The sequence below is a fragment of the Diadema antillarum genome, unplaced genomic scaffold (genome assembly GCF_040938485.1).
Source record: "Diadema antillarum isolate AM-2024a unplaced genomic scaffold, OU_Dant_1.0 seq00001495_RagTag, whole genome shotgun sequence".
Lineage (NCBI taxonomy): Eukaryota > Metazoa > Echinodermata > Echinoidea > Diadematoida > Diadematidae > Diadema > Diadema antillarum.
In genome coordinates, this window is record NW_027272232.1 from 838,172 (window position 1) to 850,636 (window position 12,465).

A 12,465-nucleotide genomic window follows, 5' to 3' on the forward strand; every position below is an offset into this window, starting at 1 on the left:
GATGTCGATGTCGATCCGACGATGTCTTTGGAGAGTGAGAGTGTTTTGGGCAGTCGGGAATATCGAAGCATTTAATGTTGAGCGTTGGTCGTCCGGCCGTGTTGTGACGCATTCTGCTATCCAGACTGACTTTTTCTTTATACATACGATACGGCTTTCTCTCCCTCTCTCCTTCTGTTTCTTTCTTTCTTTCTCTCTCCCTATCACTCACTCACTCACTCTCTCTCTCTCTCCCTCTCTTTCTCTCTCTCTCTTTCTCTCTCGTTACACTCGTTTTGAGGCCTGATTGGCTACAACGGAACAAAAGCACTATTGTATAATGTTGTTGCTGCTTTTTTTTTCTAAGGCAAACATGGAGCAGCCCAGATCACGAACAATATGTGACCCTGCATCACTAAACAAAGTCGCCAGACATTTTTTTTTTTAAGTTAAGGACAGATTCTGAAAGAGCAGACTCTAAGTTTTAAACCGATGTATAACTTAATTCAAATAGACTCTCCTAACCTGCCTAAATACTGCAAAGAAAGCGCAAACTCAGGAAAAGTGTGAACTGAGAAAAGAGGCTCGGAAGTACAGTGTCTATTCTAGCGCTTAATCTTTTGCCAAGCCGCGCTAGCTGTGCGATGAAAGGGACAAAACACAGGATGTCAACCACCGGAGCAGCAACAGTGAAGGGATTATCAAATTAGACCGGAATTGATCATGTTATAAAAACACATTCTGTCCATGATTAAAACTAACTTACAAAGTTGTAGCGCTATACTTTCAAAAGTTATTAGACTTGAAAGTGAAGAGTGTGCAAAGGATTTCAAGAAATGAAAAGGGGCCTCGAGTACAAAACTGATCATTCTACTAACTTCAAAAAAAAAAGAGTTGTCAAAAAACTGCTGAAAATACACTTTTCCATTCGTGTTATGATCCAAAACTCTAGAATAGTGTGGAAGAAAGATCGCTCTTTCAGAAAATATGAAAAACTGAAGATTGAGCTAGTTGACCCATTTCATCTCTTTTGAGTCCTCATGTAAAATCAAGGGGTGTTTTGTGGTGCAAGGCCACAAATAGTCGACTCTTACCGCTAGTTGTACCCCGTACTACATTTCATTTCATTTTATTTCATTTCATTTTATTTCATTCTCACTTATCCAACAGAACACAACACAGTATGAATTAGGTTATTATCACAATCGTATACACACAACTTGGAAATGATATCAAATGATACAATAATAGAGTTACATATATGCATGTATACGCAAAATAATACAAGTCTATGTTTCAGTTGGAAAAAAAGGAGAACTGAGAGGTCCACTAAAAAGCAAGCTTGTAGATTGTGAACCACTCAAAAAACTCTAACGAAATACTTATTTGTATATGCTTAACACAAGTATAATTTAAACAAGACGGAACAAAACAGGAGACACACAATAACATGACACGACTAGACAGAAAGGTGGAAAATGGAAGTAAGGAAGGAAGGAAGGAAGGAAGGAAGGAAGAAAGAAAGAGAATGCCTACACGCTGATCAAAGAAACGAAAGAGGGAATTGAAAAGGGAATTGAAGAGATGCTTTAAACAGCCGGTGGTTGCATACAGCCGTGTAAAGAATATGATGGCTATTTCATGAATTAATGAGTTCAGAGATTGATTGATTGATGGTTGGACGATGAACCCTGTGGTTGTTGGGACTTGGTTAATAAAAACGAACATCAGAGATGGTTTAACAGAAAGGATTTCAACTTACGCTTAAAGGAAAACAAAGAAGGAGAATTTTTTTTATTTCACAACTTAATGAATTCCAGAATCTAAGGCCTGTGTAAATAAATGTATTCTGAGCCAATAATGTTCTCAGAAGGGGTAGATGAAACTCAGTAGATTGTCTGGTGGGATAATTATGGAAAAATTGGTTCCTTGTAAACATTGAATTGAAAACATTGAATACAAAATGTCTACACCTAATATTATCTCGATCTTAAAACTCCTTATATTGATATCAATACCCTCACCAGTGTTGTTGATGACCAAGGTGAAATTCCCACAGTACTAGTCGAAGCTCATTGACAGGAAACTCACTTCGAGGTGAACTCTGGTTGCGGCTACTGTACTTAAATGTCTTTTTGTCTATGTGTGCCCTACTTATTAACGGCCGCCAGCTTGACTTCCCGAATCCGTATAATCAGGAAGTCGGAGCCTATTTTTCACGTAATAAACCAAATGATCGATTTAGCAGGCGATCGAGCTCAACATATTTTTTTAGGAGGGGTGAATCATAAATTATCGTAATATTTATGCAATTAAGATGGACATTCAGAAAAAGATATCGTTAAAACTTCCATGTTTTTATATCCATGCTTTCATAACCTTGCTTAAAGTTGACCTTTAACGGTAATGTACAGCACCCCCAATAATTTCTCGCAGTGAAAATGTAGATCTCGACGAATCCTAAATCATTCCCAATTGAATATGAATATCAAAGTCAGCAACACTAGCCACACTAGCATCGCAATGTGACTCTGGTGGTAACGTGATTATGGCGACCTATTATCGGTTCATGTGAGCTACACTAGTTTCGTAACGTCAGACAAAATACCTTTCATTAAACGACTCTGACTGAGCCGTAGACAACGAAAGGCGGTTTAGCCGAAAGAATACGTTTCTGGTTCGGCTCAATACAAAAGTGCCTAAAAGTGCCTCATAATCATTAATTGAGCAATTCCTGAGCATAATTGTAATTATTTCAAGGCTTTGTGCCGTTTGATAATACGTTTCTGAGAACTTTATCGTTTTTGCGTAGAAATTGTTCTCGCGTTGTCTGAATTGTATTTCAATGTAGATTCTTCCACTCGTTACTGCATCTATGCTTCAAAACTGATCCAATGGTACACGTATAAGCTCATTGACCAGTTCTTCGAACTGGTTCTGTAATTGGCTTTTAGGCAGTGAAATCATAACAATAATGTAAAATTGCGTGAGAAGTTACCGCTCGAGGGATTCTGTGGTACCACTGTAAAGAGAATACTCGGGAAGGTGGCTCCTTCAGGGAGAAGTGTAACGTGTTCGTCCTCCAAAATGTTCAGCTTTATTTATTTAAATGATATCAGCCATTTTCTCCTTAAATCTAGTCGGCTCGACCACCATTATAATGCCCAGTCTGCACCAATATTTGCACTTGCAACAGTCAAACGAAATCCACAAACACTGTTGTGCGGAGTGAACTAACACTGCGTAATGAATCCCGAACAACGCCCCCTTTCGGGTTGTGAAATCGTGAAGAAAGTGCAAAACATTCCACCATCGCGGTCACATGAAACTGGAACGAGTCGGCGCTAGGCTCTTGCAAGCTTAACTTCAAGAAAGCACACTCCGCGTCAGCACAAACACTCACATGTGAGTATCAATGTTTGGCCAAAGTCTGTTCACCAAAAACTGTCCTTATTTTCATTCTACTGTGTTTCCTTTCAATCATTGTTTTCTCTCTTTGTTCATTTAATGGGTTTTCCATCTTTTTTTATTCCTGGATTTGACAAGTCTCCCATGAGGTTAACACATGGTACATCTTCTTCCTGTAAGCAATTGATTAGTGGGCTAAAGTGAAGCGGTTTGTTGCCAAAGTTTGTGTAGAGTCCAGAAAGGTCACTTGTCCCGAAAGCGCTATTTTACTTACTAAAAAAATACAACAACAACGCCAAAAGTATGGATCAACAGGAACTATGCCACGACACTCGTTCCTTTAATCGTTTAAGCATGGAGTAGTAGAAAGCAACCATGTCACGGGATATTAAACTAGCTGAATGACAATGGTTTTCCTTGAGACCTTATGGTAACCCAGGCCCTCATACAATAGTGAAGAAAGGAATGATTCCAGACTAAAAATGAGTGTTGCAATTCTGTGTCTCCCCATACTTCTACTTTTTTTCTTCTTCTCATTATAATGATTACAGTAGTAACGCTAATATTCAATATTTATGATGATGATGATAATAATAATGATAATGCTGCTGATGAGGATGATTCTGGTAGCAATGATAGTGTCATTAAATGATTATAATTGTAGTGAAGACAATGACAACAAGAAAGAATTAGTACTTTTATTATCATTAATATCGTTATCATCGTTGTATTTGTTATTGTCATTTTTATCATCATCAAATATTGTTGTTGGTGGGGTTATTTTTACGTCGTCTACAGTTTAGTTGTTGTTTTTTCACTGTTGAAAGAACGATGAGGGTTTCCTAGCCGCCCATAGGACTGTGTTGATAAGTCTTTCTTTGCCTGTTGGTCTGCGCAAAGGGTTGTCGTTTGTATCTTCAGAGTCATTGTCAACCTACACGTTCCTAACAACGTCTCGTTGCCAAAGTGTCAAATATCGTGCTTTTGTGGTGGAGTTTAGCTTTTGTACTGGCGTCTGGCTTGTGATAACGTAAATAATCAGCGTTTCATCACTGTTTCATCAGTATTACTCTCATTACAAAGATAATTCTGTTGTTGGTGTCTCACATTATTCTAAACTTCTAATCATTGTTTTTTATTTAATTTCATCGATGCAATGAAAATTAATATGATATATATGCACATACATATATATATATGCACATATACACATACACAAATCATAATACTCATCATCACACACATACACATCACATTCAAATTTTTCCCACACCGGGTGCTAATAACCCTGGAAAGAACTCTTCCTCATTTACTTCGAGACAAGTCGTTTATTTGCTTTAACATATCATACGGTTTTAATTGCTCTTAAATAATATCTTTAATATGACAAATTACATCACAATGACCAATTGTCAAACCGAAAACACGTAATCATTATTTCTTCAGAGAGTCATTCGCGTTACATTAAAATTTCGTTCCGATTGTATTCAAGTTCTAAAATATCTGGTCCATGTAGGTACTTTTTGCGATGTGTCTATAAAGTCATCGACCGGCAACTTCATTTCGTTATATCGAAATTTCGTTGTATTCGAACAAATAAACAATAGAAAATAAAGTGGATAATGTTTCTATTCGTTGTAACCGGATTTGCTTTATACCCGTGTTCGTTATTAAAAGAGTGCACTGTAATAGGCGCTGATGAACAATACTTGAACCAGAGGCGTTCTTTCTTAAATTTTTCTGATTTTAAGTAGACGTATAGAATAAAGCAAATAATAATGTATGAGAAAATCGTATGTCCCATACACGGCTTTGATGCCAGAGTATGAATTAGCTGCTAGATTATATTGAGTTTGATTTTATGAACGATCAAAAAACAACAAAACCAAAATTCTGTGACGGAATAGCAATATAAACATAAACATCACATACTTTCTGAAAATATTGATTCCAATACATACATTTGCAGACCAGTAGCTGTTTCAAAGATTATGTTGATGCAGTCTTAAATTTTACAGAAATTTTCATCAATTTTGCTCGGGATTGTGAAATGCAAAGTAAGTTGGATAGATATTAAACAGTAAAAAGTCTCTTATAACAGACAAAACTTAACGAAATATATAATGCTGTAAGAAACAGGGTACTATGATGTGAAGTCATATTTCATGATATATTACGACATTGCGTCATTAGCGATGAAAACATAGAATGGCATAAAATGTTTCATCCTGCTGGTGGAATGCATGTCTTAAGAACATTAAAGAATTCACCACCAGCATGCTTAACGTTAAGATCCGTTTCCAAGGCAAACATAGGCACATACTGCATCCACCCCTGAGCGAAACAAATAGATTACAAGCTGTTAAATATGCCGTTTAGAAGACGATGATAAACTTCACAACAATTATAGATATGATATATTACGACATTGCGTCATTAGCGATGAAAACATAGAATGGCATAAAATGTTTCATCCTGCTGGTGGAATGCATGTCTTAAGAACATTAAAGAATTCACCACAAGCATGCTTAACGTTAAAATCCGTTTCCAAGACAAACATAGGCACATACTGCATCCACCCCTGAGCGAAACAAATAGATTACAAGCTGTTGAATATGCCATTTAGCAGACGATGATAAACTTGACACCATACAACATTTATGATACAATTTACAAGAGTGTAATGTCATAAGATATATTTCAGTTACACATTAAATTCGATATGAAAAGGTATTTTAGTTCAATGATGTACACAAAACTTCCTCTGAAATATGTCTACCTTAATTTCACATTATTTGCGTCAAGTAGTATGTGCTGCCATAGTTTCTACGGTGTCCTGTAATCACGCGTGGAAAATCAACATGTAGATGGACATATTAATTATCTTCTCTAAGCTAAAATAATAATGATAACAACAACAACAACAACAAATATTTCTGAATCCATCATCACAGCTGACCAATGGGGTTACTCAAACTGGTCAAGTGGTCCATCTTCACTGTGTTTGCATGGTCAAAGTGCCCTGGGTGACATCCTGTCGCAGTTGAACGCCAGAGGTAAAACCCTGCCAGAATCCTGATGAAAACAAAACCGGATTGCACAAAACAGCATTGTAAACATCGGAAACAGACTTTACAAGGTTTGATTCTATGGTCAATAAATTTCAAACTTAACCGTTAAACCGAAGTACGCCTTCAACCACATAAACACTGAGCTAATAATTTTGTATTGTAATTACACTTTTCCTTGATGACAAGCTAATAAGGTTTCATCGCACAGATTATCAAATTATATACTGTGTGGTTTCTTTTTCCTTTGTCTCTGACTGTGTGTTTATGTGTAGGCCAAATAGATGGATTAAAATAACTTCTTTATCACTATAATAGCTTCGGCCAACTATGTATGTAGTCATGTATTCGTGTATTTCTGCCCCCCCCCCCCCCCCCCCGGGTTGTTTGTTTGCTTGTTTGTTTTTGTTCTGTTTGGTTTGTTTGGTTCTTTATGATTTTTCCTTCTTTGTTTGTTTTTGTTTTTGTTTTTGTTTTATTTTTGTTTGTTTGTTTGTTTGTTTGTTTGTTTGTTTGTTTGTTTGTTTGTTTGTTTTTTGGGAGGGGTGGGTTAAACCAAAATTTATTTAGTCTGTGAAGATACGGTAGGGATAAACACTACCTTGATGTTGGGTAGTCCGAGCAAAGCCAGGGTTGAGTGGTCCAGCAGTACGGTCACATCCTTCCCTGGACAGAGTGCCGGTAGATAAGATCCATCCCTCAGAGAGTGGCGGTTGGGGTGCAGTCTGGGTGCAGTAGAAGCGTCCTTGGTCGAAGTCGTGAGTGGCGCCCTCAATGGCCTGGAAGCTCGGTCGCAGGAGACGCGCCCCTGGACTCGTTCCCGGTTGAGCAGCTTGGGTTGAAGAGGACCAGTTTCACCGTGTTGACAGGGAGACGGTATAAATAGGCCTATTCAGGTCAGCAGACGGCTGTAGTTCCGGCTGGGTGTGGACATCTGGGTACCACTCATCTCGCTGACATTCCGGTAACCTATCCTGTAGAGGTAACTCTTGGTTGGGGATGGGTTAAGCGCGCGGTTGTGAACGGGTTAAGAGCGCGTTTGGGCATGAGAGCGCAGGGAGTTAAATTCGGGTAGCGGTGAATTTTTGTTAAGGATCCAAAATTCATGAACATGATTTCAGGGAAAATTTTGCTGTAAAAATGCAGGGTTTTTATTTTGTTTGTTTGAAGAAAATATTGTCCGAAGTGACTTGTAACATATATAAAAACAAGTAAGGACTAGAAAAATCACAGACCAGGCAAGTGAGTTATGTGCAGAAGTTGCTCATTGATCTAACAAAGTGGTGTTTTTTGTTTATTTGTTTGTTTGCCTAATTCTCTTTTGTTGCCTGTTTCATTTTTTTCCTTGAAATTTCGTTCATTTTTTTTCCTATTTCATTTTAAACAGAAGTGGCGAGATGGAAAATTTCCTCTTATCCTAAAAAAGAGGGGGTGGATATTCACACCAGGTGTTGCTGCTCACGCGCGCACCGCTCGAGTGTCGACTTACTCACCTTGACAATGACAGGCGGTCAAAGCTTATAATAGTAGACGCATACTTACTGGGACCCACGGTACAGACTAGCTGACCAAGGGTGTGATAGGCCTCCTCAGAGCCCGCCCCGCCCCCGGTGTCTCCGAAGCGGAGTTGGGTGACGGGAAGAAACTCCCCTAGAAAATCGTTGATGTCGCCAGAATCTGATGACCACGAGTTAGCGTCCTTGTCGCAGTTGCAAACCTCAGAGGCACCTAAGAACGAGAACCCAGTTGCGGGAAAGATGATAAATGGTCGGTGTTATTTATGCAAAATATCTATGGAAAGGTAATTCTTCTAATACACATGTGTAACAAAATGGTATAACCCGTAATAAATCTAAAAGAGGGCTTTAAGTCCATTGTACAAAAAAAAACAAAAAAACTATTTCCAACATCAGTCTTTGTCCTTGGTAAGAAAGTGTGTATCGGGCATTACGAGATTTTGTTCGTCAACAAGACAAATACATTGCAACTGATTGACAAATTGCCCTACATCGACGTAAATAAGGAGGTTTTTTGATCATGGCTAGTACTAAAGCACTGATCAATTCAGTGCTTATTTACGTCGATGTGGGGCAATTTGTCAATCACTTGCAATAAAAACATCTCGACGGAAGAATTTCATGAATTTGAAAAGACAAATACAGTTGTTTAATTATAATTGCAAGATTCTGGAAGCAATTGTTATTATTGTATTACCCGACGTACGATCGCATTGCTAACATGGAAAATCGATACAACGAAGTAACGTCATTGGATTATGGCATTTGAACATCATCGGGAAATAAAGACCATGTGATATCATTACCACAACCCCCGTAATTGTTGCTGTAAAGAAGAATCAGGCACTGTACAATTTTATGTTCCTTCTTTGATATTTCGTCAGTATCGATTATGTCTTAAACTTTATAGTCGTATCGATTATATTCAAACTCAGTTTTTGTCTATGGCTTGTCATGACAGTAATTACACAGTTACTTTACACGTTGTTTTTTTCTTCTTCTTTCTTGACTAATTCATTTCATGTATATTTCAATATATGTCAGTTTCGTATCTTTTCAAGCGTGTATTGTTTTGTGTATGACGTGTGTTATACTTGTATGTGATTTTTATGAAGTCTATTGTACTCCAGTCTTTTATCATGTATATGTATGTACACAGGGCTGCCCTGGAAAGCCGTTGAGAAACTGAGGGGACTACCCTGTTTAAATATGACAGAATAAATATTACGGCAGTGGTATATAAACATACGGCTGCAGGAGCTGTCAACGCCGCATTCGCAAGAAGACAGGCTCGGATCCGCAGTCCCCCAGTTGGTTCTCGCCGTCCCGTGTCGATCCACAAACCAGCCCATGTCGTCCTTAATGAGGGTGGAGGCTACAGTGAGGGAGGAGGAAGAAAGAAAAAAAACCCTCTAAAACATAAATTTGTAGGGTCCGTACGATAAAAAAAAAAATCAGTTATGAAACACTGAAAAAAAAAGCAGTGGGTGAGTTGCTTAACTCGTTCCCACAAGAAGTCTCAGATCGCCTAGGAATACTACGGTATACCTCTGTTCCCATGGTTAGCTGGTTTGTCCAAATTATATTCATATACATTTTACTTTATAAGTTCATGTCTTGTCATATTGGCAACTTGATAACTGTTCATGGGCACTGGACTACATAAGATTCTGACAGGTAAGGACAGGAATTACCACGGTCAAGTCATTCGGTATTGTAAATATGGATAATAAATTGATAAACTAATTTATCACACAATGTCTGAAGATAATATGTACTGTGCCTGGATTTAAAAAACAAAGAAAAGAAAATAGGGGAGTCTCTTTTGTTGTTGGGTATTCTATTGGAGGCGGAGAGGGGTTAGAGGAGTTGTTTTGGTCAAATCTACTAATGATTTCTACTTGTTGCCTTTGTAAATATGATAAATAATTATGATTATATCCTATCAAACATAGACACAGCACTGAAAGGATACGCGATGGCATGTTTCTATTACTTAAAATCTTCCTCTTCTTGATTGTTTTAATGTCCATTATGTCACTTTATGCTCTAAGAACAAAAACGTACCAATCAAACAAAAAGGGACCGTATTCCACACAAGCAAAATCATGAAATGATGTGATATGTATTGCAGCAGCCTTTTCATACCTTTGCAATCATACGTGAACGATTGCGTGCAAGCTATATGTCTGCGATTTGGGTCGTTGGTGAAGAGCGCGTCTATTTGCTCCTTCGTCAAACCGTCGTACGTCACCATCTTCTGATACTCCCCCGCGGACGCCATACCCACGACGTGAGTGCGAGCTTCTGAGTCGTGGGGCAGAAGCATTTGCGCATGCGTGGAGTTGAAGGCCGGAACGCAGACAACTGATATTATTGTTGAAGAGACAAAATTAATACAAGCGTCAATACTCCAATCATTACGCTTGTTCAATATTCTTACAAGAATTATTCAAACAGATAGTCGACATTGATTGAATTTATTTTGGTGTTTAATACAACTTTGCTGTAGTCGCATTTATTATCACTGTTTGTAATGTCGCACACTTTTATATGCCTTGCGAAGTGCATATTAATAAAGACTGAGCTAGAACGTTCATGCTTTCGAAAAGTGCATTCGTTGAATGTCTTTTTTAACCAACATTTTTCCTGCCAGCCAAGTTCGAGAATTGCTAACACGAATAATTAATTTATGACAACGAAAGATCGCAAAAATCCATTTTTTTAAGTCAAAAAATGTATTCGGAATAGCTTTCGCCTAATTCGAACATGTTGAATGAATGAAACGGCATATTTCTATATCTATTGACACGCACACACACACACACACACACACACACACACATACACACACATACACACACACACACACACACATACGTACATACACACACAATGAATAAGAGTTGTTTCTACAAATCACTTTGACAAGAAATTATCATCACAATTCGACCTGACAAGAATCTACGACATAGTATACCATGCATGGAGTTTAATCTTACATGTATACACAAACTATTGTCCGGTGTAAATCTCACGTCCCACGCAATCACAATAATAAGAATGCCCATCAGACGTAGTATTTTCTTCTTCCTTTTTTTTTGGGGGGGGGGATGCATCGTTACACGGCTCAATGTAAATAGTACGCGCTACTCTTTACAACGGAAAGACGAAACAAATTCACAAACAAACAATCAATCAAAAAACCAAAGAAACAGACAAACAAACAACTGAACAACTAAGATCTAGTCTATACTAATCTTACCAAGAAAGGGGTCAACTCCCCCGCTACCGTCCGGATCGATAAGGTACGCCCCGGCAGCTGTGTCTCCGTTTAATTTGACGTCATAGCAAGTTTCTGGAGGCTGTGATCCCGACTCTGATAGAAGTAAGAATACAAAACAAAACAAAATATAATAACTTTGAAATCTTTACTACGAAACATTCACATACAATACATAAATACAAACTGGTACATACAAGTGCAAAGACATATTGGTTTCTTTGATTTTGTTTTATATATCTGTTTGTAGTTTCATTAAGTCATTATTCATTCTCTTTCAATGTCGTACAAGGCTAACATTGCTTTTTAGCGAGACCCTCCATTTCCGTTCCCATCCTTATTTGTATTATGCATACGTATACATACCTTGAAAATACAATTATGTCGTTACTCATGATCACATGTATTTTTTTTTTATTTACGTTTTACAAATTAGTACAAATATGTTCTGCGAATGCATTGTATTATTTTACCATGTTTATTTAATGAAAATGAAAAATAAATGAAGTTATATTGAAAAAAAAAGAACACCTTAAGACTATTAGCCATAGTACAAACACCTGTGTGCACTGGCGAAGACTATATTTCTATTTTGCTGTTAGTTGCACAATAATATACGACTTTACCTGTATAAACATCTTTATGAAGCATAATGTTCGAAATATTCGCATTATAATCTTATTTTCTATTTTGCAGAAAGAATTGCATAAAACTTCTCTCTCCCCACCCACCCTCTCCACTTTTGTCTCTCTTCCTGTTGTCCTCTTTTCATTCTTCGTCCACATTATCAAAGAACAAGGGACATACCTTCGGACACACAATCCATGTAGGCAAACTTGACGATCGCTTCCTTGCTGCCGGTAGTGCCACCGGCCCGTATCTGAGTGACCGGGAGTTTGGTGCGGTCAGTGATCCACCCGTTGTCCTCTAGACGATTTGAAGAGCCGGCGTCACAGTTGCAGCCCAGCGAGTCGTCATAGCAACTATTGAGGGCACCTTTTTTTCACACGTTGGGAAAGAAATAATCATATAAACAAACACATAAAGGACAAAAAAGATGAAAAGTATGAGTCCATGGATTCAAATTATGTCACCACGGAAGTGAGAAAAACAGTATGTTCATAGAACAAAAAAGGAAACTCACAACCTCAAACACAAACACACGCACGCACTCACACAACTGGACAAACACGACTATGAGATGACTATA

At 38.0% G+C, this 12,465-nt stretch overlaps 1 protein-coding gene across 1 annotated transcript in view; it reads right to left on the reverse strand.

The window, feature by feature from the left end:
- Positions 1–6,382: 6,382 nt before the first annotated feature.
- LOC139710057 (uncharacterized) overlaps positions 6,383–12,465 on the reverse strand; it is a 37,675-nt gene continuing 31,592 nt past the window's right edge. The window contains exons 27-34 of the mRNA XM_071622004.1: positions 12,063–12,251; positions 11,238–11,351; positions 10,121–10,339; positions 9,222–9,347; positions 7,949–8,183; positions 7,362–7,441; positions 7,057–7,287; positions 6,383–6,462 (exon numbers count right to left, since the gene is read on the reverse strand). Coding sequence (XP_071478105.1) covers positions 6,383–6,462; positions 7,057–7,287; positions 7,362–7,441; positions 7,949–8,183; positions 9,222–9,347; positions 10,121–10,339; positions 11,238–11,351; positions 12,063–12,251 — 1,274 coding nt within the window. The remainder of the gene's footprint in view (positions 6,463–7,056; positions 7,288–7,361; positions 7,442–7,948; positions 8,184–9,221; positions 9,348–10,120; positions 10,340–11,237; positions 11,352–12,062; positions 12,252–12,465) is intronic.